Source organism: Eufriesea mexicana, unplaced genomic scaffold (genome assembly GCF_001483705.2).
Source record: "Eufriesea mexicana isolate 0111107269 unplaced genomic scaffold, ASM148370v2 scaffold933, whole genome shotgun sequence".
NCBI classification, from domain to species: Eukaryota; Metazoa; Arthropoda; class Insecta; order Hymenoptera; family Apidae; genus Eufriesea; species Eufriesea mexicana.
The window spans coordinates 168,810-195,989 of record NW_016909064.1 but is presented as its reverse complement, the minus strand read 5'-3'; the positions used below and the strand labels follow the sequence as shown (position 1 = coordinate 195,989).

Sequence of the window (27,180 nt, the reverse complement as noted above, 5' to 3'; positions counted from 1 at the left end):
GGTTAAATTTTTAAAAACAGATATACAATCCATTGAAATATTATAAAATGATACTTATTACTTTACCCTTAGTGGCTGGCTCTTGCATATAAATATTACTCATGTTTGTAAGTCTCCTATAATAGAAAAAATCCTTCATCAATAATATTTCATATTAAATCTTTAGTTATTTATAAATCAGTCAACCAAATGGTTCTTTTCTCGAATAATCATACCTATTAACTCCTTTTGACATTGGTTTTATTGGCCCAATGAAGTCCATGATGTGCCACAGCACCATTATACCTGCTGCTTTTATAAAGTCTACGCTCCTATAGATATTTCTACACATTTTTGCCTTAATGCAACATTTACATTATATATTCAATTTAACTTTACCATTCATAACTATTACCAATTGTTCATTCTCCATCTCTTCAATGATCCTCATATTTGCAAATCAATGCCACACAAGTTTCTCTCTTGATACATATGCTGCCTCTTTTCTGTTTCTTGATTTGACATAACACACTCTTCTCATTCCTTTTATTCAAACTTAACACATTAGCGATGATCATTGACTTTGACCACTGATAATAATATTCATTTATATCAGGAACACAACATACCTTTCAATCTCACTGTATTCTCCATATATTTTTGTTAGAAGAGGCCATCACCTAAATTAATTGTATTCCTTTTTGTCTGCATAAACCATCTCCATTTCTTGAATCTTCATTTGACCATCAAAGATTTCTATCTTGTATGTCATATGGTTAACCGACCTAGAATGCAATAGACATATCATACTTTACATATTTATATTGCTGCTTCAATTTTTTCTTGCTATAAAGTATAATTCTTGGCATCTACGCTGATGATATTCCATGAGTCCAATATTTTCCTATTGTTGCACGTGCCTGTTTATTTCAACAGAATATTGTCTTTTCTAACTTACACTATTTAATTATAACTACAGGTTATGTTAATACAAATACTTACATTCTTTTCGTGATGCAGGCACACCTGCATGGACACAACAATGCTTCCGACGTTTGTTTGTAATTTTTTCTCATTTTCCATGCACTCTCCTGTTCACTTGGAGAAAAATTAATAAATCGCTCAATTTCTGTGTTTAATTTATGAAATTTTATAATTACGTTGTAAAGGCGTACCTTCGCATATTTGTCGTCTGCTAGGTAAAGAAATGAATGCTGATTGTCTAATCAAAACTGCTTTTTCGGCTGAATTTATTAAAGAATGTAGAAAATTGTATGATTTTATTTATTAAAATAAATTAAAATATATTAGGTGCACGTAACCAGAGTTAGTAAACTATTTGAGAAACTATTCCAAAATCATAGTTGGCGCTGATCGCAGGCGGTAAAATTTGTATTCGAACTGGATGCTAGAAATCAATTCGACAGTAGAAAATTAATATATTGCCAAGTTTTTGTAATTAATTCATGAAAATTTATAGCTGCACAGCAAAGTTGGAATTATAGGCAACATTCTTATAGGATGTTTAATTTAATAATTAATACTTACATGAGCGATAGGTTTTGTATTTCCTGTAATAAATAAGATTGCTATAGAAAAGTATTTTTCTTGCATAATATTCTTATTATTTTGTAATAATTATACACTAGCATAAGAAAGCATAAAAAATAAATTATTTTATTAAGAAATTTTATTTACAATTTTTTCATAGACGAAAAATGAACACAATCAAAAATAGATTAAAAAACTACCAACTATGGGACGAGAAATCGAACCACGGTCCATTACCACAGGAATATTCATCTATCGCTTTTAGGCCACGACTGCACTTGTAAAATGATGGAAATAAATCTGTAATTACGAAAGTAATAAAATTTTAATCATAAATGTCTCAAAAACTATTGAGTATTTGCCGCTATAATGATATATTTTCTTAAACTGCATGACGATATCTATAAATCTGCAATATTTCAATTAAATCGGTGACCGGAAGGACTTGCACACTTCTTGTTAGCACTACGCGAGAAATTCGAAAACCTTCTCAATTTTGAAACATTTTGTCGCAAATGAATTTTAACGCAATTTTATCCTTTACTCAGCATTTTCATATATAATATACGTTAGGCATCCATTTACCATCCTGTTGCTCAAGAGTGATTAATTCGGACAGAGCAATGTTACGCAATAATTATCTGCGGATACTTGCACGAAGAGTCGCCGATTCCTGGTAGATGGCGAAATTAGTACTGATTGATCACATTTATATAATCGTATATTTCTCCACACTTTTTTCAACATTTATCGTTCCTACAGAATTAGCGTTTTAAATTCGCTCTTCTGTGGAACATATTCATTGTTTGAACAGTCGAATTACAAAATTTCCAAGTAACAATGTAATGAGAAATATAGTAATTATCATACGTAAAAATAAAAATATTTCTATGCCTGTTCTATCGTAATATTTTTCCTTCTTCGATTTGAACACATTGTCATCGAAAAAGATTATAAAGGTAGATGAAAGAATAACAATCGTTTGTAGTCGAAAATTGAAGAGAGTATGAATATTCTGTGACTCACTACATACACAATAGCTGACAAAAGTGTTCGAAAGCTTGTGTCCAAAACTTTTATCAAATGAAAATATACCCATTGAACTCGAACTTCGAAAAAGATAAAAAAATCTGACACCAAATACAGAACTCAAAGGATATTAAACATGAATACACGTATCTTTTATTAAGGTAAATACTTGAAAACATAAATTAATCCTGTACTACTTTATTTTAATGTTTATTTGTAGCATTTTAAGATTATAGTGTACACCTCTAGCAAGTATACTTTTAACTGATTTAAAAATAATAGTCATAGTAATAATAATAATAGTAATAATAATTATTTATCTCTTTTTCATTTAAGGAAAAAGAGATTATTATCTCCACATACATAAAAAGTCAGATATTGCACATTTCAAAAATTCTCATGGCACATTTAAAAATTTTTATGGTACTCTAATGTGTCGTATCACACTGGTTGAAAGTTTCTACTGTAGCAGAACATTTACACAATGAGTATTCACATAACTGAGATTCTACTGTAATTACAATGTTAATGTTCTCTCTTTTACTTTATTTTCGTTTTTTTTTTCTTTAGTAACTCCCCAATGCTCTTTACAATTTGCCCATAAACGCAAATTATTGCAACATTTAGGATAGATAATATGAATATGGAAATCCCCAATGTTTCTTTACTTTTACCTGTTCGAATGCTTTTCTAACCACAGTAAACGCTATATTTGGGGACTTAAAAAGCAAATTAAGTATAATAGTACAAGAAAATTGTTTATAGTGGGGATAGTGTAAAAAATTGAACTGTTTGGAAAATGCATTCCAATTCTAAGATTAGGATTAATAGATTAATTGTTAAATTAAGATTATATGTGCTGGAATTATTAGAGACTTTGTTATTAAAGTGATAATTTTTCTCCTACACGTACTTGCTTTCTAAAATGAAAACTGTATTAAATAAGTGATTTGATTTGATTAGCATACGTTTATTACTTGATTACTCTAATGACTCGAAATTAGAGATTTATAAGGTTGGTCACTCAATAATCTAGTGACTCCTAGTGACTCAAGGTTGGATATTAAAAAGATTAGTTATTCAACAATCTAGTAACTCTAGTGACTCAAAGATAGATATTGAAATGATTGGTAATTCGACAATCTAGTGACTCGAGGTTAGCTATTGAAAAGATTGGTTATTCCATAATCTAGTGACTCTAGTGACTCAAAGTTATATATTGAAAAGATAGGTCATTCAATAATCTCTTACTTCAACTTCACTATTATTTTCAAAACTTCGAATTTTGGTGCCAAAAGTTCAACAGCTTTATATTTATTTAAAGAGTGATGTCACGATTGAAATTTTTTAGTAACACGATAAATTTATATTACACTGTACACTTTAAACTTCTGTTCTTGAGATAATGTAGAGTGTGGTGTATAATCGAGGTCTGGTGGAAAGTCTTTTACACGAGAATAAAAATCTACGATAAAATTCTGTATGGAGTGTTACGTGAAAGTCTGTTGAAGTATTTGATAGTCTCTTAAAGCCTAACAGTATCTCTTAAAATCTTGAAGTCTCATAATATCTCTTAAATTCTAAAATAAAGTCCTTTAAAACATTCGGGTGCATTCTGAATGGTTAGTACGATTCCAATGGAGTTTGACTAATATATATTATTAGGTATGTCGACGAAAATATGTTTTGAGGATAATTTATTAGAAATGGAAGGATTCGAGTTTTGTTGTTTTGGGGGTTTTACCAAGCGTTTATAAAAACGACTATGAGTGGGCTTAATTTACAGACCATATGCAAATCAGCTGTAAGTACATACGTACCTCCGATCATCTTGATTTATAAGCTGTTATTAAATTTTTAATTTTTGAAGATGATAATGTAAGTTCTTAAACGTGTCAAAGGGTATTTCCCTTGAATGTTTAAGACAAAATTTAATAAGTGTATTTTATTTGTTAAAACACTTGAGGCGTGTGTCTTCAAATACTTTCGTCATTGACTGTACATATATCATACGTCGAGTCATATTTTGATCACAAATAGTCTTTACTGAATTGATATTTTATGAATAATATTAATAAATAAGCTGCTCATTTTCCACATCGGTTAACCTCATAAAACTTAACCTAGAAATTTATTTTGAATACAAAAAGTTAATTATCGATCAAGAAATGAATTTTTCCGAAACTGGAGTTAATTACTCTGATTTGTAAACTAATACTGTATAAATTCTTTTCGTACATATTAATTAATGCATACAAATTATTATTAACATATCTCTATAATTATTTCATTTTATAATTAATATCTTATTATAGAGATAGAGATGGAGAAGTCGTTCACAGGCCAAAGTATTTTAGATTAATTCCATTTTTTGAATTTCTCTTGGGAGACTCTTTTGGTGATGAATTCTTCATTTTTTAAATAAATTTCCACTTTTTATTTCATGGAATTGATCGATTTACCACATAAGCTGCAGATATACCAGCAATTCATTTTCTTTCATTAATATATGATTAACTTCAGCCTTAATAATTAATTTCCTTTCATTAACTAACTATAAATTTTGCTTTATTTCATTAGCTATTCATCAACTTTAACAGAAGGCTCCTAAGCTTAAGACCTTCTCTAAACTCCAAATCAAATTTTCAAAAATCTCACGTTTACACTCCAGCCATAATTTAACTACCATTAATATATAATAAAAATAATAATAATAATAATTTACTATTGGTATAACTGGATAATAAAAATTTGCAGGGAAAGGCCCCACATAAACACTCATAATAATACATACAAAATAAAAAGGTGCAGAACTCCAAAAATATATACAGAAAAGAAAACTCGAGAAAAGGAAAATTATAACCTAAGAATTCGTCCATTTATTATAATACAATAATAATAATAATAAACACACATAATAATACATACGAAACAGAGAGGTATCAGTGTTGCAAAGACAGGTATGAGAGAAAGAAATGATGAAAGAAACTAAGTATGTTCGTCTAAAATAAATTACAATCTAAAAATTTGATACAAATTCCTGTAAAATAGTACAAATAATACAATGAGCTCGGAAAGAAGCCAGTATCATCCACACGAGTATTACAAATGAGTAATAAGCAATTTATTATATTGAATCCCCTTAGTGAAGGGTAAATAATCGGCGAGCAATACGGGTATACCTCATCCATATTCATTTAATAACTTTAATTGAATTTTACCAGGGCCTTGCATTTGCGAGGAACATTACCATAACCTCGCAGGTCAGAGATTACCATAACTGTTATCGCCGGAGTTGCCTCCACGTGGCTAAACGCTGGTTCATGGATGCAACGTCTGGTCTAAATACGACGTGTTTCGACGCATTTCGTCAACAGGTGTTACACATCAGGCGTGCATTAAACTTTCTCCCCCTTTCTTCCACTTTTCTTCCTCCTTTCCGCCAAGTCCCGGGGAGCTAGACTAAACGGCACGAAAATGGCCCGAAAATGGTACGTCCGCGTCGAAATTCGCGCGGAGTGGCAATTCCGCGACGCGGAGGCGAAATGGATATAGAAGAACGAGTGCGCAAAGTGGAAGATAATCGGCAGATTGTTTAATCGTTTCTCCCGAAACGAAAATAGCTGTTAAAAGCGGGCCACGGTGCTCGATTCGAGTGGCATGGTAATTAGTTGCTCTGTCGCGATTAGCGACAGCCGCGTAATAATTCATTACACGACGTCTACGTGTTCAAAAGGGGCGACAGCGGAAGGGAAAGGGTGCAGAAGCGTGGCAAGTAATTATCCATACACTTCATTTTGAATGGGTCGGGTTAAATCGGGCAAAGCCCGGACAGTCGATAAGAGGGTAAACTAGATACTACATGCTTCGAGGAGGCCCTCCACTGATTATCTCGACTCATTCGTAGCTCACAGCAGCAACAGTTTATAGCGCCTTGAAAAGAGACCGAAGGAAAATTCACCTTATAACGCCGATCCTGTTAATTACACCTAAGTCCCGCTAACGATGAACTGGTTCCTCACCGATTTCCATGATTTTTTAATATGTTATAAACGGCGGTGTTTTGAGCAACTTTTTCCTCGGACAATTATGGTTGGTCGGGTTTGGTTCCCGAGATATTCGCGAAAAACTTTTGGTATCGCACAATCGAATTATATACATGTGTTTTGTGAGACGTACACAGACACAACCGGTGTGTATAGTACATGGTGGTCCATTTAGCGTGACCATCTCGACTATCTTCAATTATTTGATAATAAAAAATTTTGTCGAAAAAGATAATAGCTAACAGAAATTTATGAATCTAAAAATTCGATTTTGAATTGGTTATAGATCACATGTGCACAATATAGTTTCCTACACAATAACTGGAAGTAGTGTTCGCGCGATTTCATATCTCAGCCGATAATCTCATTGGTAATTCAGGTGATGCGGTTTTTCAACCGATCTGGTGATTTTGCTGAATCGGTAATACGCGGTTCCATATTCAGCGAAAATTTAACTCCCGTGCGTGTGCTCGCTTCCTTTATTCGTTCGTGAAATGCAGAAGAGCGTGGACGCTCCGATTATTATCGGCTCGTTCGAAAAATCGACTCGTTTTTGGCAGAATATTATAGCGTATACTCGGTATTACCGATAATACCATTATCATTCTAGCACTCTGTCGAACTCGAGAACCGATCTCCGTTCCACTATAATTTATTTTGCAATAAAATTCAATTTTCCTTGGTCTCTGCTTAGAAAATTCGTAAAATTTCGTAAGCTAGTAGAAAAATCAAACAATCTACCGGTTTGCACGTTAAATGCCACACCGGTCCTTAAGGACCGGCATTAGACTTTCCATTCAGGCCTTGCCGGTTTGTAAAGCCCAGAAGGGCCCGCATGACAGCTAACTATGGCGTGAACGGAACGGCACGTAAAACCGGTGTGGCGTTTAACGCGTTAATAAAAATCAGTGTACCGATATTTTCATGCATTGGTCAGTACCGATATTTCTGTGTTTTGGCTTTCATAGAAGCTTTATGCACAATACCGATATTTACCGATATAATACCGGTGTCTTCCGTTCCAATAGTCCTCGTGCTTGATCGACACTCGTCTTTTCGCCGGCATTTCCGTGTCACAGAGGGAAACAAGGGCGACACGAGGCGAGAGCAAAGACGTAGATAAAATTACAGATAGACGGGGTGAACTGGGGCGTCCGATTGAACGGCGAAATTGATTTCAGATGAGGCCAAACGACTACTACAAGAGTATCGACAAAACCAAGAGCTAGTACAAAATATCGGGGCTAATTACTATCAGATCATCTATCCAGTACAGTTACGGCATCACGAGAAAATGGGGATATCCACAAGAGAAATCAGCGTATCCAAGGTAACCAACACCAAGTCCATTTCTTTCCCCCTTTTGATTTCCAGCCCCTGGATCAGGCCAGATCTCCACCACCTAGGAGGCCTAGTCGAGGTGTAACCACCTTCATCCGCGGACTATCGATTTGCCTGATACTCCTGTAACTCTGAAACTTTCTCACGTTTTAGTTTCCTCAAAGAGGATACGGAGAGGGACATCAGAATAAAGGCAGAATGAAAGTAAGTGTAGAGAAGTTGGTAAGGCGGCGATTAACAAGCCAACTTTTCGACACGCTTAACGAGACAAGTTTCCTTCGATTTTCAGACGGGGAGACATTATCATCGGACGTCCCTCTTGATCAAGGCCTTTAATCATAAATTTCGCCTAGATTTAGAATTAAATACGTAAGTGTGAGCCACTGCTGGCCAGAGGTCGAATTCGAAATCGCCCCTGTCGCCGATCTTCCCGAATTACACAATGGGTATTCTGTGTTCCAGGCAACTTTTAGCTCCGAATCTTGCCCAAACCGACTATTTAGCCGACAACGCGGAACAACGTTCTATACAGGTAATTAGAAACCGAAGGGCACGATTTTCAGTTATATTCGTATTTTTTGACGTAGCCAATTTAGTGCTTTATTGTACCACGGCAGGTGTACTGCATAATCGAAACGTGATTTTTGTCAGGAAAATTTTCTCCATGTGTTCCCTGTTTTAATATACTCTGAGAGAAATTCAAAATTGACGTGAAAAAGAATGTGGTGGGAAAGGGTCAAAGGTCGACGCGAATTCTGTGGTTGTAAGGGAAAATGTCATACCTTTATTCGTATTTTCATTCCCGAGATATGGCTGTTCGAAGTTCTGAATATCGATACATCTTAGGGGAATTTGGTTATATCGTGTAATTATTTTGGAAATATAGAATTTGAGTTTCGAATTGGAATTTTACAACCACAGGATTGGTTCCTCAGATTTTTCTCTATATTCGGTACAAAATAACGGGCTAAACAGTAATGCAATTTGATGATACTGCAGTAGCTTTGAACAGACATCTGAGATTTATGCAATATCGGAGAATTCCGGAACTAGTGGAACATTTCACCCCTTAACGACCGTCGATTTTACGTGAAATTTCCTTCATTCTGTGCAGACGTAGCCTTAATTTATGTACAATTACCGAGTTTATTTCGCGTGTATTCGTGTTTTAAAAATGTGATAAAATTTCAAAACTTTTGACCGATTTTTCTGAAATAATTCGGTCCTTACGAGGTTAAGCATGCTAATATCGATTATCTCTCAAAATTGCTCCACTGCTGGAAACACAGTTGCTCTCGGTAGAAGTCGACCATTGAAACATCATTTTTTTTTTTTATATCAAAACAAGGAACTTATTGAATCAATTTTTTAAATAAAAATCATATTTCAATACATTTTTAAACCTGCTTACCTATTTTTATACTTGTTCTCAAAAATGACATAAATCGAAATAAAAATACATCGAAACACGTGCATTTAAGGGGAGATCCTGGTGTAGATCGAAAAGATCGATTTTTATTTCTTTAATCAATAGTACGATATTTATAAAATATATTCCTAAATTTTCAGTGCAATTTTTCTCGAAACCACATTTTTTAAATTGCCAGGAATGATATTTCAAAAACCAGGTTACCAATTCACTTAAAATTTTACATATACATACTATAATACATGTACTAGTCGATGAACCTAAAAATTAAACAAAATAAATAATTTAAACAATCTTTTTTACATAAATAAACGTAAAATTTTTGCGAAAATATCGATTCTTTCTTCAATGTTACCTCATTTTAACAACTTCCAATTTTTCCAAATTTTCAAAAGTTCGTCGATTAATTACACTCATAGAGAGTAGAAGAAAATTGTTTGTACTCCTATTTTGGTCAAATAAGGGAGAAACTTCAGTCACCTGAAGTTTCAAATCTCGTTATGGAGGCGCTATTCATACGCTCTTACAACTTCAAATTTTAACTTATTTTAAAATAAAAAAAATATTCTTTTGGTACTCCTATAGTTACTTAATAAAACGTCGTAATTTTCAGAATGATCAAATAAATACTTTCGTTGGAAAAAATTCCCAAAGTACGCATGGTTTTAGCATTCTCCACCAGGATCCCTCCTTAAACGTACTTGAAGTAATTCGCGAGAACACGTATTTCTAATATGACACACACGTGTTTTTAAATATACAGTGAAATAAGAATGCCTAATTCGAAACCGTTCATCGCAGAAAACTGAAGTTTCACTGGTTTTTACTTTTCACTGACGTGGTTTCGCGACGTTATGGTTGCAGGAGATAGAACAATGCTACTATCACGGTACCGTGAGGGACTATCCAGGAGCTATCGCTGCCTTTCACACGTGTGACGGTGTCAGCGGTGTTATTCACTTAGGCAACGAGACATTCGTCATTCATCCATTTTACGGCGGCGATTTATCGGTCAGTTTACTCATACGAATTTTCACTAGACACCGAACCTGCGCGCGTCTTTCATCCCGATGTCGAGCTCATTTGATCGTGAAATTATTACGAACAGATTTACACAGAGGGTTGCACCTAACAGGCATTTCAATCGTCTGCATTTTTCAAGATCCTGCAGTTTTACGAACGAATTATTTTAAATAAGATAAAATTATTAAATTGGTACAGTTCATTCGTGACAATTGAATAAGAAATTTCACGTGGAATTCGTTCCAAATTGTACATGCTGATTATTCTGATTATTCTCACGTTCTTTAACCCTTAGCATACCGAGGTATAGTCATTCAGAGACGTCGACAGAAATTTTTGCATTGTCTATGAATAAGTTTTATTGTTAGAAGTATACTATTTTTTAATTTGGATAAAGGAAAGTAAAATATTCAAATTTTTATTTTCTTTTCGCGTGTATCTTGTTATAAGACACCCTGTATATAATATTGTAAATTGTTCCCTTCTAGATCCGAACTTTTTGATCGATTATTGAAAATTTTTGTTCAAAACGTGATATTTTGTTTGTATTTAATTGGAACCCATGTTGGTAGCTATATTTTTTAGAATTATCCATATTTTGTTTTATAGAAAAATATAAAATATTACGAGAGTTTCAGGTAGTCTAGTAAAGGCTTTCAATGAAAAAGTATCTCCGTGTTTATCCCGATTCCGACCGTTATATTCATCAGAAATGAAAAGATCAAAAGGCCTTTTACTCAGTACGAATGTAGCTACAGTCGAAACTGAAATCGTTCGAAAATATCGAAAATTAAAAATTTTACGGCACTTCAAACTCGAATAATCTTTTTTCGTGGTTTCCTCATATTGAGCAAGTTAGAAAAAATAGTAAAAAATAGGAAAAATTATCAAATTTTGAAAATCCTTGTTGGAACAATAAGCACACGTGTCCTGAATATTTCCTCAAAATTTTATGCTGATCGGTTAACTAGAACTGGAGATATCGCGGCAAACGTTTGGAGAAATAAGAATGTCGCGTAGGAATTGCTCTCGGTGGCTTATTTTTAATCTTTGATGATAAATTGCAATGATTCAAAAGCCCGAATAATTATAATTATGGGTATTGATAAACTCGGGAAACTCTCCCCTATCTTTTAAAATAAGATTGACCCTCCTAACTTCCTCAATTTTCACGTAATCCTTCGTTTTAGCCAAAAATTACGTGTTTTTAGGGAAACTCGTATTTTTCGAAAACCGAGGGTGATAGAATCACTTCGTTTACGGATTAGTATTCAGAGAGGTAAGCTCTTTTAGAACCACCCAATGGATATCACAGATTTACGAAAAAATTAAAATTTGTTGCACAGTGTTATTATATATACAATAATTCGTACCTGTGGTACGATGAAGATATATAATAAAAATAAAAATAAAGAAATTAAAAATAATTCGAAAACGACTGCAATTAATACAGTATTGCAATTTATTCGTCACATATTCGAACTCGATTCGTCGTGTGACGACGATCTCTTTCTCGGGGTGGATTTAACCCTTCCGTTGCTAAAGATGACTATATATGTACATAGTCACCGGCTGCACAAAAGAGGTCAATATTCATCTGTCAAAATGTCACATTAATCAACAACCCTGTTGTTAATTCAATCGTCTGTCTTATTCAATTTCGATTTGATTATCTTGACAAGAATTTATTATATATATATATATATCGATTTAAAATTGCTCAAAAATGTAGATCCAGGATTCAAATATGTGTTATAATTGTAATAATAGCATATTCAGTATTGAGTATGTTAATCACTAATTCCATGATTATTTCTTAATTTTTATTTCGTTTATTTATCAAATTATACTATTGGCACCATAAGTATAATTTCTTTCGAAATCTCTTCCTTTTAACAAGAGAAGAAATTCGATTTTAATTTTAAATTTAATTTTGGTCATCACTTTACTATTAAGATAATACAATTGCTACCATAAATAGTATATTTACAATAATTATCAATTTCCAAATTTAAATTACATTAAGGAGCCATTATCGATCAGAATTTCCTTCTTTTAAGTTAGGAAAGAGCATCCATTACCTTCTTCTATGAAATGCTTAGGATCGATACTTTCCTGAATCTGTATTTCTCGATTTTCTTTTAATTTAGTTTATTATTGTATTATACTATAGTAGTATAGGTGTCATTTATTCTGTTCATAATAATTGGTAGTGAACAAAAGTGAAAATTTATTTTAAGCATGGAATGATTAATACCAATCGAGTACTTCGTTACGAAAATTTGGAAAAATTCATAAAATGGGGTTAAACATTTTAGCTTGCTAATGACTAAAATAATTAAAGAAATTCAATTTAATTCATTACTATGCTACTTCGTACTATCAAACCATAAACAGTCAACTTGCAACCATTAACAATCTCTAAACTTCCACTTCATTGAGAAACTATTGTACACTCGATAATTCATTGCTGTCTTTTAAAGCAAACTATAGTATGAAACAAAACGATAGTACACGCTATAATTTTCAATATTTATCGAATCACTTCAGAGCGGTATATCTCGTAAAAAAAAATCGTTTGACTATAAATCTAATTTGATTTTACAGTGGAAGGTCAGTACTATGCAAAACAGTTGATAAAGATTTTGGGAAAAAATTACTATCTTCAGAATATTTTCGTGAAAATAGGAAGAATCGATTCTTTTTATTTATTTATTTCATAAACCCAAGATGGTAATCAGCTTTTCCTTCCAAATTCCAGATTCCAATTTCGATGTCCAATTTGAAAAACAAAATCTCATTGATCTGCTTTTCTTTGGCACCTGTGCTTTCACTTCGTCGTAGCCATTTCTCACGCAAACAAGTAAAACTTGACGAAACATATATAAACTATAATTAATATTCTTCTGTACTATTAAGAACCAGACATACGTTGAATTAGTTTTAACAAACACTGAATATTTATTTCATAAACCTAAAATGGTAAGCAGTTTTTGCTTCCAGATTCAAATTTCCACTTTTGAAAAATAAAATCTCATTGATATTTTTGTTTCTTTGTCACCTGTGTTATCATTTCTCAAATAAACAAGTAAAACAATTGCAAAAGAAATGAAAACTATACTTAATATTCTTCTGTACTATTAAGGACCAGACATACGTTGAATTAGTTTCAAGAAACATTGAATATTTATTTCATAAACCTAAAATGGTAAGCAGTTTTTGCTTCCAGATTTGGATATCCACTTATGAAAAATAAAATGTCATTGATATTTTTGTCTCTTTGACACCTGTGCTATCATTTCTCAAGTAAAACAATTGTAAAAGGGAATGTAAACTATGGTTAATTGAAGAAACATTGAAAACTACAGGATGTGCTACTGTACTTGTCTCGTACTGTAGATTTATAGTCATATAAACTGAAGAATGCTCTTAAAAAAGATCGATTATCCCGTTCTATGGTGTGCTAAGGGTTAATCCTTGCTCGCGAGGGTGTCTCGAAGAAGGACATATAGAATTTCATCCGTGGAAACTAATTTGCTACATTGTCATGAGAGAAAATTCGATTAACGTTCGGGAAAATGTGCAGGGAAGACGGGGATATACCCGTAGGGGCTGATGGGCTGTCCAAGGTCCAGTGTGGACAGAGAGGGTCCTGGTGAGACTGCGAATGTTTGACTGGATCCTGTGATGCCGAGCAACGGCTGTTTCGGGGATGGCAAACAAGCCGGGCCACTCGATCCAGTTTCGTTAGCACGGCAGACGAAGCGAGAGGATCGAGTTAAGCCGCTATCAAGCCGGCTCGACTCGTAAACGAGTAATCGGCTGCCGGCGCGCTAAATTCCCTAGCTCCTGTCGTTGTCGTTGTTCGGCACAGCTGTTTCTACGTTTACCTGATGGCTCACTGGGCAAGGAGAATCACTGGACCGGAAGTTTTCCCTAATTTCTAGCCGAGCATTTTCACTCGTTCTTAACCCCCCAAGTTACAATGGCGGGGTTGATTCGTCGCGAACTTCACTGCCAAAACGCGCAACTTACACTCGCCATTTTCCTTTTTCCATTTATCCAAGCATCGCCAAGCAATGGTCGATTACAAAGAGTTAAAATAGGTGTACATGTCTATCACAGTAACATTGTGGTATCAATATGGTACCAATTATAGTAACCTGGAGAGTAAAGAACGTCATGGGACTAGAATTATACTCAACGTGTCTCATACGCTTAAAATTTTTGGCAATAGATATATAATGGCTGATTAAAATTAATTCCTTTATACAGTTTTCGAACTTATTAATGTATTTTGTGTCAAACGAAAAGTTTACTGAGTCACTTATCACAAGAAAGTTTCATGTTCAGTACAGAGAGTTAAAATAGCCGCTATTGACGAACGAATAAATAGTTTATAATCAATAATTCTACTAGCTGAATTTAAATTTGAATATTTGAAATTACTCGAGACTCGACATTTCCTAGATTTTTCCTGAATTAACGGTACCATACCTTCAAATGTTTAACTGTTCGATAGCTAGCCCATCTAACTATCTCGAATATCTAAATCTAAGCTTAGATTGTTACTAGATAGAACTGAAAGTTATTACACTAACTAAAAGTCCGAAATTCGATATAAAAATTTCTGCTATAATCTGTTGGTCGATAGTAGCAACTTTAGCCATCTGCATTCCCGAAACTAAGCACATACCGAACGTAAACTATTTCTGACATTAGTATCCCAAAACCTTTCGTTTGCCATGAAATTTAACCCGAAATATGGCGATTCAAATACCAATTTTTACGACCGGAAATTTGTTCCTATTATATCATCTGTCCCTGTAAATAATAATCTTGAGAGTAGCGTCATGAACGAGCAACGATCGTTGAAAATCTTCAGCTGGACGCTGGCGAGTACTTCCATGACTCCCTGTATCCGCCATTTTGTCTTCGACCGAGCTACCAACGCGTAACATTTCCTGGCCGGCGTTTGCCTTCGTCGAGAGAAGGCCAGCGTTAAATATAAGAGGAAGTTAGCCGAGAAAATAACCGGAACGAAATCAACGTTGACGTTTATTCGAAAATTCCGCACGGCATGGGGAATAGAAAAGCAGAGGCAAACCCTGTATGCTTGGTCGAGACGAGTTAAGTGGGGACGTTCTTCTTATATGCATGAGCTGTGCCTCCATTATTATTCATGAAGAGATCTCGAAGTAACAACGTGGCGGGCTGAAAAAGAAGAGAAAAAGGGGGAAAAATACAATTTCCCGCGTCGCATCGCGTCTCGTAGAAGCAGCCGACCTGAAACGGCCCACAGACACTGATACATTTCGCGATTCGTGCATCGATATAACACGTGGCTTTAAGTTTAGACCAATTGAGTGTCCTAAATTTAAGCCAAACTCTGTCTATCTATACTACATTCTACACATCTAAACTGTATTACGCTTATATATGTTATATAAATATAGGTTATTTAACGCTTTAATGAAAAGTTGTAAACAAAACTACGAAACTCTAATGTTCCATTTGAAATTTACCTCTGTTCGAAGTTCACAACTCATTTTCTCCTTCAAAGCTTCTCTTACTGAGGGTCCAGGTAGAAATTAACATCGATAACTTTCATAACCTCAAATAGTAAACTTGGCTCGCGCAAGCAAACTGAACATCGATATCACTGATCTATTTTCTAGTATTGCATCAGAGTTGCAATAAAGTTTCTAACGAAGCGTTCAATAATCTACATGTGTTTGTATAACAGAAGATCGAAGAAGATCAATTCATCCGACTGTCTATCTCGCAATCGGTCAGCATAAAGTCACGTCTCCAAGAATCGATAGGGACAGCAATGGACGCCAAAGTGGGCAAAATTTCGGACACTAAAGCGGGTAGTACTGTAAATATTTACACGAATTACGTGTTTGACGAGTCGTCAGATGCATTGATACATCGCGAAAATGTATCACCGTCTGCAAACCGCGAAACATTTGGTTCTTCGCTCAAATTCGGCTCGCCATGGCACGCATCGATGATCGGGTCTACAACGAATCGAAAGGTGAACGGATTCGGGACGCGCGAGGGTTCGGTGATTCTTTAAAATGCTGGTATAACAATTAACCGAGAAAAAGTTGGACGCGATAGTAGGTCATAATCCTCGCGCAGATGCGGGAACAAAAAGCCCGCGCTCTGCCTGTATAAGCCATAATCGAATAGAGGAACGGGCGTTAAAAGGCGGGCAGCACGGAGAATGTTAACTATATGCAGACCTCTCTTTTAGCAGAAACATCCTCACGTTATATTCGAAGCTCGAACAAAGGCTAACAGAGGCTGCGCTATCTCGGAGAATTATGAGTGGCGTTCAAAGAACCGCCGGCAGAAGCACATTCTGGGGCTATCGGAGACCACTTCCGATCGATACAAGAGAGACGTCCGTGAAGTAGTGAAATTCGTCGAAACTGCCATCATTATCGATAAGGCCATGGTATGATAATTTTATTCCACTCGTACTGTATTTCTGCCTCTCCTTCCCGCTTCGTCCACGCTCGCCGGGCTCTCCCGAAAGCTACGGGGAGTCAAGGGTGTGCCAATCATAGTCATAATCGTTAGAGAAACGACCACGTCGTTCCACCGAGTTTCGTGGGGATCTAAATTCGCACGTCCCCTATCCCCGCGTGTTCACGCTTCGCGTAATTCAACGATAATTGCTATCGAATGTCCGGAACGTAAAACGAATCGATACGATCGGTTTCAACCCTTTCGGGGCGAGAAGTTGTAAGACGGAGGATGAATCGTGGTAAATTATTGGAAAAGGGAAGAATCAGAATGACTCAGAAATAACGAAATTCGTTTCCTTTCGAAGTATACGGTGTGTGATAAAGTGATATCGTTTTCAGTGTTTCTAGAGTTACTTCCTAGGTGGTATACGGGAAGAGCAGTATATTTTGAATACCAGTTTGATTAGAATAAATAAAAAATTAGGATAGGTATTGAATATCATAGGGAAACTGATCAACTTTTATTTTTCAACTTTTAGTGACAGTGAAAGACAAAAGGTATCTGAAATATGCTTTTAGTACACGGATACCATTTTGGTAGCTTGTGATATGAGTAAATATTTACTATATTTTTATTTTTGATATCTGGTTTCAGATTTATCCGCCATTTGTTATAGTTTTCATGTTATTGTTGTTTAAACGAATTTCTATACTATTTAGTAGATAGTACGGGTCTTATATAGTTTAACTAGGCAGTCACGTATGGTATCTATGCAGCTAAAGTGTTAGTAATTTAGAATTATGGTATTCCCATTCACTTTCATTTTATAAAATTAAAAAGAAACATAGAGAGTGAAATTATTCTAGTCTTATGATATACTCAATTTATTTTACTATTATGATATCTTTGAATATGTAATGGATCCTTGGCCCGTAGGTGAAACAAATTCAATTAAAATAATTAAGAACAAAAATGAATGCTACTAATCAATACCGATATTGTGAAAAAGTAATTCGATTATTAACAATTTTAAATTGTCTGAAATAATATTAATGGAATATCCTCGCTGTTAAAATTCGTCCTTAGCTAATCTTAACTAGGTATTTCTAACTAGGGAAAACTAGTAATAACCATGTACAAGCACTATGTACACGACATATTCAATTACAAAGGTTTCCTTTCACAAAGACGTTGTTTCAAGGTGCACTACATTTTACAATTATAGTAACATTTTGTTCAGTGAGAACCTAGCTTTAACTAACTGCATAGGTTAACTGAAGATTTAACTAATCAAAGCTAACCTATAACTGGAAGCCGTAGTTGAAATTAATTTTGGCTAATTAAAGCTACTATTTATCAATTAATTTCTATTTTCGATCGTAACGTGATTATTAGTCCCAAGAAACACTGAAGATCACAGCGCAGGGCGCCATTTTGCGGTGCACTGCACGTCCATTTGACCTACCTAGTAAAAGCATCATGCCGGTTATATATCCCCGTACGAAGGAACGATTGCAATTGTCGTAGATAAAAATTCCCCTAAATGTATCCACGATCTCTACTCGATCTGAAAATATCACATGCTCGCGAGAATATTATTTTTATCCCTGTCCAGTTCGAGAAGAGGAACGGTAGCACCAGAGCCGAGGTCGTTCACGATGCCATCCAAGTCGCCAATATCGCGGATATGGTGAGTGCAGAATAGCCTGGACGCGTAACCAGACTCTAAACACGAGTTTCAATTAATCCCCTTTCTCTGATCCTCTTTTCCACAGTATTTCCGCGCGTTAAAGACTAGAATCTCCGTCGTATACATCGAAACCTGGCAAGGCAAGAACCAGGTACAGATCAGTACGGGCATGGATATCAATCAAGCTTTGGAGAATTTACTCGATTACGCGGTGCGAAATATGTTTCATATTCAACACGATACCGCCCAGTTATTCACGTGAGTATCGAAATGTTGCATCTGGTGATTTCCGAGGAAATTTCGAGATCGATATTCGATTACCGAATGCAGGGGCGAAACGTTCTCCGGTGAAGAATCGGGGATGGCCACACCTTCGACCATGTGCGGAAAAAAATCCGTAGGGATCAGCGTCGATTTGAACACGTACGAGCCTCATCTCCTAGCTGGTACTATGGCGCACATGATTGGCCACAATATCGGCATGAAACACGACGATGGAAGTTAGTCTCTATCTCGCGAGTATTACGCTCCTGGTGAAAAATTTCGAATCATGGAAAAGGTTTCGAATTTTGATTACTTTTGAAAATTCTCTTATCGATACTGATATCGATATGTGGATCTACCATGACCGGTTAAATGGACCGGTTCATTTGCTAGATTGGTTACCCCCATGAAGCAAAAATGGAGGTTTATTTTCAACATGAGAAGTCGATTAACACTAGGTTTACGGACGCTATATGTATACCTATTTCTAAGGATACCTGTAAAATTGACAGATAAAGGAAACCACGTGCCTTTTTTTTTTAACGATTAGTTTAATTTAAGGACAATTATATATTATATTAACAGTCTTAATATAAGTTAACTTATATTTTATATTAAATCTGTTACCATCGTATAATTGGAGCAACTCTTTCGTCAAATTGACGGGTTCCGTAAATCTAGTGTTAAATATTAATCGAACCGTCTGCCACTTGAATCTTAAAAAATTCCAAGATTTAATTACTTTGGCCTGTGCAACGCTCGATTTTCAAATTTGTGATCAAAAATTTGGTATTTAATCGAAGTGACTTTTCTTGTGATACACGTTCGATCAACTTTTCAATATCTCTTCCTATTCAATTCTTTCTGAGATTACGATACGAAGCGAACCTGAGCTCTATGCTCGGTTTTACTTTTCGCTGTTTATAGTTCCATTTACTATGACCCGTTGGAAAATTTATGTCCTCCTATAAAATGGCAAATAAAATATTACACAGACAATAAAACCTATTTCGGTTATTTGAAATATGTTCATGGAAAAATTATACTCGTGAAACCTGTAATACGTATAAAATACGACGCAAAGGAATGAAATATTTATTATTCATTCTATATGTGCAAAATTATTAATACTTATTTCGCATCCTTTGTTTTATTTAAAATCCGAACGGGAAAAGTTCATTCTTTTTGTTGCCATTATTTTATTGGATATTTATTGCATATTTCTGATTACCCAATGCGATAAATATAAATTTGAATGGAGACGATAAATTCGCGGGGATATTTATTAAATAAAGGCATAGTCAAGCACACGCATACCCACGGAAAATTTATAGCCGATTTTCTCGGAAACGAGGCCACGTATGAAAAAACGTCATTTCATATTTTCGATTTATTTTTTCGCGTAAATTAGGATGGCTAGATCGATGGAGCCGCAAGTTACAATATCACGTCACTTTGCTTGCTTTACGATTTTGAAATTGTAGAGAAAAAACAGCTTTCCGATGATATTATTTTGATTATTATGATTACATTTTATTATATTTTTGACTGGGATAAATTTGTATCTTCTTTTAAATAAATTACGAATATTTAAAATTCGAGACACACGATGGTTCGAAAAATAATAAAATCTAGGGACAAATCCGGAAAAATCTGATCATCCTAGTGTAAATTTACTAGGCCAGAAACTCTATTTTGCACCGAAGATGAGGATCGTAATTTGAACATATAGAAATCGGTAGAAAAATTCAGTCGCAACCTATAAATACTAGTGATTCGAAATTTTTGCCCGACGGAATATTAAAACACCAGAAATGATTTACTCGAACGGAATTCTTCCCAGGAAGCGAGTGTTTCTGTCGCGAATGGCACGGGTGCATCATGGCTCAATCGATCGTCGGCTTGGAAAACGTTCAGCCGTACACGTTCTCCGATTGTAGTAAAGCAGATTACGCAGACATGTTAAAAAACGGCAAAGGTTCCTGTCTTTTAAATAAACCAAACGAGGTAAGACAACATCTAGTTAAGAGGATTTCTGCCGACCAAACGAACCGTCCCCTTCATCTTCGTCAGCGCGCGAAAATCAAGTCACGAGACTGTGAAAACTTTGTCCAACACTTTCCCATCTCTCTCAGACGTTTCGTGAAACTTTCTTGCCTCACTTCGTTGCGTCCTGAGCTAATTTCGAATATTCCCTCGGATTCGATAGTCACTCTGCAGGAAATTCACGGATTCACAGTGTCGTCCAACAGTATAAAATTCGGAAAACTAAATTTTATGATTCGTAACCTCTCTATGGTGAATCTCAAAGTTCACCGGTTCTCAGACTTTTACTTTTTTAGTGGATACTCACCCTATTGATTACCAGCTCCTCGAAATTTCACTCCGACCAATGACACTCGAGACGAATGTACTGATCATCGCAGACGATTCATCCACGATGAAAGCTACAGTATTTACGCATGTTCAATGGGTGAATTCGGATGAATTCGACTACGATGAACGTGAAATATCGGGAATAATCGCAACCCAGTGTATAGTACCCTGATCAATCACCCATTCGTCATCTACCGTTTCAATGTGAACGAATCATCCATTCGTTTCGCTAGGAATACATCAAGCCTCTACATCTCTGTCATTGTTCACTTCCAGTATTCATCTTGTATTCCACACAAGTGAAAGCAACTTCGCACTTTTCGTTCTGGAAGAATAGTCCAAAGTGAAAAGTCAACGTTCACCTTTGCCTCTCGCGCATACAGCCCTAATTCCCGCCATAGCCTCCCTAGTCACGGATACAAATACTCTTTCTCATCCGATTTCCCGAACTACAGGTGGAAATAAAGAAGACTTGCGGAAACAGGGTAATCGACGAAGGGGAACAATGCGATTGCGGAACGGTGTCGGAGTGTCACAAGCTCGACCCATGCTGCGATCCAATCACTTGCAAGCTCACCTCGGAAGCGGAATGCGCGACCGGTCCATGCTGCAGCGATTGCAAGGTAAAGTATCACGTCACCTTACACTGGGCCAGTTCTATCGCGAGCGAAACTTGGATACGTTGAAACGGTCCTGCTCTCTTTGGCCAAGAGATGTACGTGCCCGATAGCCCCGAGTACGATAAACGCGTCGATAAATGGCGGCGGACAGCATGTATAGGGACTCTATATTTACCAGAGGAGGGTAAATAGATAGCCAGATTAGATCTCTCCTCCGCGAAATCGCGTTGACCCTCTGTAGCAGACCTGTGACCGTAACAGCAAGCAGTATCTGCCAACAGATACCGAGCCGGTGCAGGATTATCGGCAAACGCCAACCTGAGCGAAAACTGACAGCTTCGTCTCCTAGTGAACCCCGCTGGTAACGAGGCTCCAGGTTGCTGGACAACCTGGAGGCTCGGCCAAGTGAGCTGCTTCCCGCAAGGGTAGGTCCAACTTGTCCAATGATCCTTATCACGTTAAGTGCCCAGCCCGTTCTGCTTGCTGTTCCGTTCAGGCCCAGACTTGACCGTCAAGTGGGCCACCGGCAGCGGGCTAAGTGTTCATAAAACTCGGAGATACTGTATCAATTGTTATAACAAGAATTCCTAAACATTAGGTCCAAAGATGGCGAAGAATTTAACACCTAAAGCTAGCACCTTTTGGTCCTAGTCTGGACCGGTCTCTGAGAACCGATCGGGCCCGAACGGAGAGTCTAGCACCGCTCCCTAAAGACCGGCGTGGCACTTAACGTGTCACGTGCCGCTCCTAACCTAACCTAACCTAACCTAACCTAACCTAACCTAACCTAACCACTTGCGCTACCAATAAACTCACGGTTGCTGTGCCGTGCGCTACAGTATAACACGCGGTTAGGTGTCACATTGACACCGCACCGTGTCTGCGAGTGCAACCCTTAAACAGCGCCTCAGCGCGTTGGTAGGGTTTTACGTAAAGAATTTTACACGAATATGAATGAATACTCGCGACAACAATAACATTTTATTAATTAATAATCTATGCGACGTCGTGGTTGTTAGCCGACGTGCAGTCCACGTCATTTTTATTTCTGCGATAAATGCCTATCGACGTGGTGTACACGTCGCTGGCAATTTTGGAACAAAAGCATCTCGACGTGCGTGGCACGTTTTTCTAGCGCAAGTGGTTAACGGTAAGGGCAGGATTTTTCCAAGTCGCGTGTCCAACACCTACACACGAGTCCTCTCGCAGTGGTGATACTAGAAAGTACAGGAACACCTTATTAGCAAAGTCGGTGTAGAGCATAAGTAATCGCGCCCTCTGTAGCACCGATTTAATCCGATTGGGGGGTTTTGAAAAATCCAGCTGCTCGCTCACGGCGTGCTGTGCCGGGAGTCGACGAACGAGTGCGACCTGCCGGAAGTCTGCACCGGAAAGTCCGGCCAGTGCCCAGCGGACGTTTACAAGAAGAATGGCATCCCTTGCTCGAACAACACTACGTACTGCTATAAGGGCATTTGCCCGTCGTTGGACATTCAGTGCGAGCAAATATGGGGCTACGGTGGTGTCGCTGCGGACCAACAGTGCTTCGAACAGTTCAATTCTCAAGGCTCGCTGAATGGACACTGTGGCACTAACTCTTCTGGTCACTATGTGAAATGCGAGTTGGAGTGAGTAGAAGCGAGTTTGCGTGTACCGTGTGTCCATTTTGAACGAAGTCGATGGAACATCTCGGGTGGGATTGGAAATATATTCGAAGGCAAAAGTTTAGTTTATTGCCATAAATCTGTTTTGTCCAATTAGCTTTGAAATCTTCACATTATCTTATCAGTTATATCGATAAATTATGGTGGAAATATTTTTCCACGTTTCTGATTTCTTTTAAGATGTTCCAGTGAATTCAATTAAAATAGACACACTGTATGTGGAGATAAGTTTCTCGCAGAAAGTAATTTATTCTTTTCACTCCTCAGGAATGTTCGTTGTGGATCATTGCAATGTCAGCGAGGTATCAAGCAACTATCGATACTCGGGATAGATCATTCGAGAACTATAATCTCGATGAAAGGAGAGGAGTACGAGTGCAAGTAAGAGGATTTCGTGTTATTAACTATAGTGATTCGTATTAAAGGAGACACGTATCTTTACAAGGTTCAAAATTTCCATGATATTCATTCGTTCGAGTTATATTGCAGTGACGTTTCTAATCAGTTAATGCGAGTCACAATAATTTTTAGGCCACGAGTTTTTCTCGCTATTTAGTTCAAATACTGACTTTTTTCCCCAGATTGACGAATTAAGAAATGACAGCATCCAAAATTATATCTATTTCCTCCTGTCATATGGACAAAAAGTATAATACATTCTCTTAGGATATTAATAATTAGTTTGCGTGTGCTGCGAGATGAAACAAATATCTTATAAAATTTCTAACCTCGAAAAATCCAAACTGGGAGTATCCAATAAAATTTTTACTAGCTACAAATAACTAATTTTAACGTGTCACAAAACTATCGGTTCAATGACACCAATTGCGAGCAAATGTATAGTAACCATACGCGATATTTAACCCCTTGCACTAGACGATTTTTTCGTTACCGAAAAATAGTAATTCGAAGACTTTCCGTCATAAAGTCGACGATATTTTAAAAATAGTAAATAAGAAATCATATGCAAATTAAGACGTAGAATTATTTTACTTCCAGATTCCACTCATCGTTAGGTAATTTTAAATTTGATATATTAATTAACATCGATTTTTAGAATTTAATTAAATGGCGACTGAGAGTCTCCTCTCGAGGGTAAAGGGTTAAGTAGAGTCACCGTAGTTTCCCTTTAAGAATTCTAATTGGCATTTCGTATCGATCTTGGCATAGATCTACGACTGGGAAAGTGGTAGGATCCAACCTGCCCGAGATGGGATTGGTTCGCGATGGAACATCCTGCGGAGACAACTTGGTAAGTCACCTAATCCCGCAAGTGTATTTTCTGTTTTGGTCCTGGTACATTAATAGTTTCCACAGTGATTATCGTTGTTATAAATCGGATTATGCAAAGTCGAGAGCAACCATTTAGAGTTACGCGGGGTGGTATCATGGAGCAACAAAGCTGTTTGCCTTCGATATAGCTTGACTTTAGCAAACAAGGACAATGGCAAGAAAGCTCGTAAACTGGCCTGCATGTTTAACACAGCTTAATTCGTGTGTTGCAGATATGCGTGAACCAAACGTGCATGAGTCTCTACTCTCTCATAGACAATGAGAAATGTCCTACCAATCACGGCAACATTGAATGCTCGGGCAATGGCGTAAGCAGACATTACATCATGGACTAACCCCACCCGAATATGCGAATTCCAATCGAAATATATGTCTGGCTTCGCAGGTGTGCACAAACATGAATAAGTGCTACTGCAACCTCGGATGGAATGGGACAGATTGCTCCTTAAAGCAAGATATTCCAACTTTCCCGCCAAAAACACCTAGCATCGAAGCTGGTAAAAATAGTTCAAAGCCTAAATTAGTGAAGAAAGAGACCCCCTACGGTAAGTTGCGATTCGCAAAAGTTCGATTGAAATTCGCCGAATTAGAATAATTTCGAGCTAAGCGAGAAATTCGAGGCTAACTATAATCGAAATTGAGTAGTCGGGTCAACGACACGCTTCGGTTCCTTATAGTTCACGTTTGTACCTTGTAATCTCACGATAGGAAACGAAAACGTAGAATAAGGATACCTGTTGATTGCAGGATATGATAGATTTTTCAAATTACATCCGTATATTAAAACTAGAACTACCAAACTGTAACATGTAACTAAATATCCTATATATGAACGATAATAATCGAAGTGAAGTGTAATACAAATGGCTAGGCGCATACAGTCGCTTATTCTGCCTAAATATAAGTACGCGTTTGCAGAAATTACAGGAATAAAACGTTTAAAACCAGACGTTTCAAACGGTTTGATAGTTCTAGGCTTAAAAGAGGAAAGAAAGATAGGTTCGCACACGAATCGACATATTTCCATTGTGGTTGACATAAAAGATAGGATAAAACGCACCTCGACAAAATAAAGCGCAAGATAGCCCGTTCATCCAAAGAAAATGCTTGACTCGAAGGAACCCGGAGACCATGATAATCGAAATTCTACTGTATCCGAAGAAGAAGCAGACACTCTGCTATCGTTTAGATGTCTCTAATTCACGATAAGACGAAGACTCGTCCCTTATCCCCAGCGGGATACCCGATAGCCGCCTGATTATTTGGGGCCATACCATCAGCTGTGCACATAAAATTCAATACGTTCCCGTATATATGTGTATGCGGGACCGATGTGTTTTACTCGATTACACTTTTCCACTTTCGATTCACCGACCTTTCCCGAAATTCCTCTCGAGAGAGAAAAGAATATTCGCACGTTACAGGTAAACGCTTCGCAACGACTTTAACTTCACTCCATGGCGACCCTTATTGGGCAAGAACGTGCCCATAGCAACGGTGCAACGAGCCTTCATCGGGAACTTTGTCTGAGTCTAATCTCCAGTGAAATGGATTACGAAGTCCGAATGGAAATTTTTGCTGGTTATCTTTGAATGTTGGTCATCGAATGATTCAAAACTTTGTCGAAGTAGAAATCGTCGTGATCCACTTCACTCGTAATATATGTGTATAATTTTTATGCTCCTTCCTGGACTAAGCTTACGCAGATCGATGTATAGGGTGTGGTAACAGTCCTCGTCCTTTTTATATTCATATCTAAATATTTTCTGTAGCTAAGCTAGGTTTAAAATGTAATAATCTACAAATTTTACGACGTTGATCGAGTTAATAAGAACAGAATGGAACAGTACACACGCATTACATTAAGTGTTCAAAATTGACTACTTTGCAAATTATACTTTCTCAATACCTTTTTTGGAAATCCGGAAGTCAAGTCCAACTCCATCACTGGCTTCTTCATCTTCGTGACTGACCATGAAGTTTAAATATCCAATGGGCTCAAACATATTGGTGTCTTTCATACGTAGTCTCTATTATCGTTTTTCATTCTTGAGCTGAAAAGAGACACAGGCGGATTAATATACTAGACATTTGCAGAAAAAGTATAAATGATCTTAATAATTGGCATAAAACTTTTCCCGCACCCTCTATTAACTGGAAATTTAGAATCGCTACGCGTCTCATAGGACCGAGATATTTAAGAAGCTAAGAATTTTATTACCTCAAGAATGTCTTTAGTGATTCTAAATTTTTGGCCAGTAGTGTACGTAGAAAAATAGAGAGAATAAAATAGAAAAAGATCTATCGTGATATATCTGCGTAATCATAGTTCCAATCCGTTTCAGGAACAATCTTGGGAGCAAGCTTTTCCTTTTATAGGTCTACTTATCTAACT

At 36.6% G+C, this 27,180-nt stretch overlaps 1 protein-coding gene across 16 annotated transcripts in view; it reads left to right on the top strand.

Moving 5' to 3' along the window:
* The window catches only part of mmd (disintegrin and metalloproteinase domain-containing protein mind-meld), a 122,778-nt gene that overhangs the window by 83,612 nt on the left and 11,986 nt on the right, over nucleotides 1–27,180 (top strand). For 13 of the 16 annotated variants that reach the window (XM_017899473.1, XM_017899468.1, XM_017899472.1 and 10 more), the window contains 16 exons: nucleotides 7,787–7,935; nucleotides 8,100–8,150; nucleotides 8,236–8,315; nucleotides 8,409–8,478; nucleotides 10,240–10,386; nucleotides 16,661–16,864; nucleotides 18,494–18,568; nucleotides 18,654–18,826; nucleotides 18,899–19,068; nucleotides 20,676–20,839; nucleotides 21,664–21,831; nucleotides 23,152–23,456; nucleotides 23,760–23,873; nucleotides 24,663–24,744; nucleotides 24,998–25,093; nucleotides 25,171–25,330. In XM_017899473.1, coding sequence (XP_017754962.1) covers nucleotides 7,787–7,935; nucleotides 8,100–8,150; nucleotides 8,236–8,315; nucleotides 8,409–8,478; nucleotides 10,240–10,386; nucleotides 16,661–16,864; nucleotides 18,494–18,568; nucleotides 18,654–18,826; nucleotides 18,899–19,068; nucleotides 20,676–20,839; nucleotides 21,664–21,831; nucleotides 23,152–23,456; nucleotides 23,760–23,873; nucleotides 24,663–24,744; nucleotides 24,998–25,093; nucleotides 25,171–25,330 — 2,208 coding nt within the window. The remainder of the gene's footprint in view (nucleotides 1–7,786; nucleotides 7,936–8,099; nucleotides 8,151–8,235; nucleotides 8,316–8,408; nucleotides 8,479–10,239; nucleotides 10,387–16,660; nucleotides 16,865–18,493; nucleotides 18,569–18,653; nucleotides 18,827–18,898; nucleotides 19,069–20,675; nucleotides 20,840–21,663; nucleotides 21,832–23,151; nucleotides 23,457–23,759; nucleotides 23,874–24,662; nucleotides 24,745–24,997; nucleotides 25,094–25,170; nucleotides 25,331–27,180) is intronic. The other 3 variants (XM_017899478.1, XM_017899474.1, XM_017899476.1) reach the window with 1 other exon arrangement.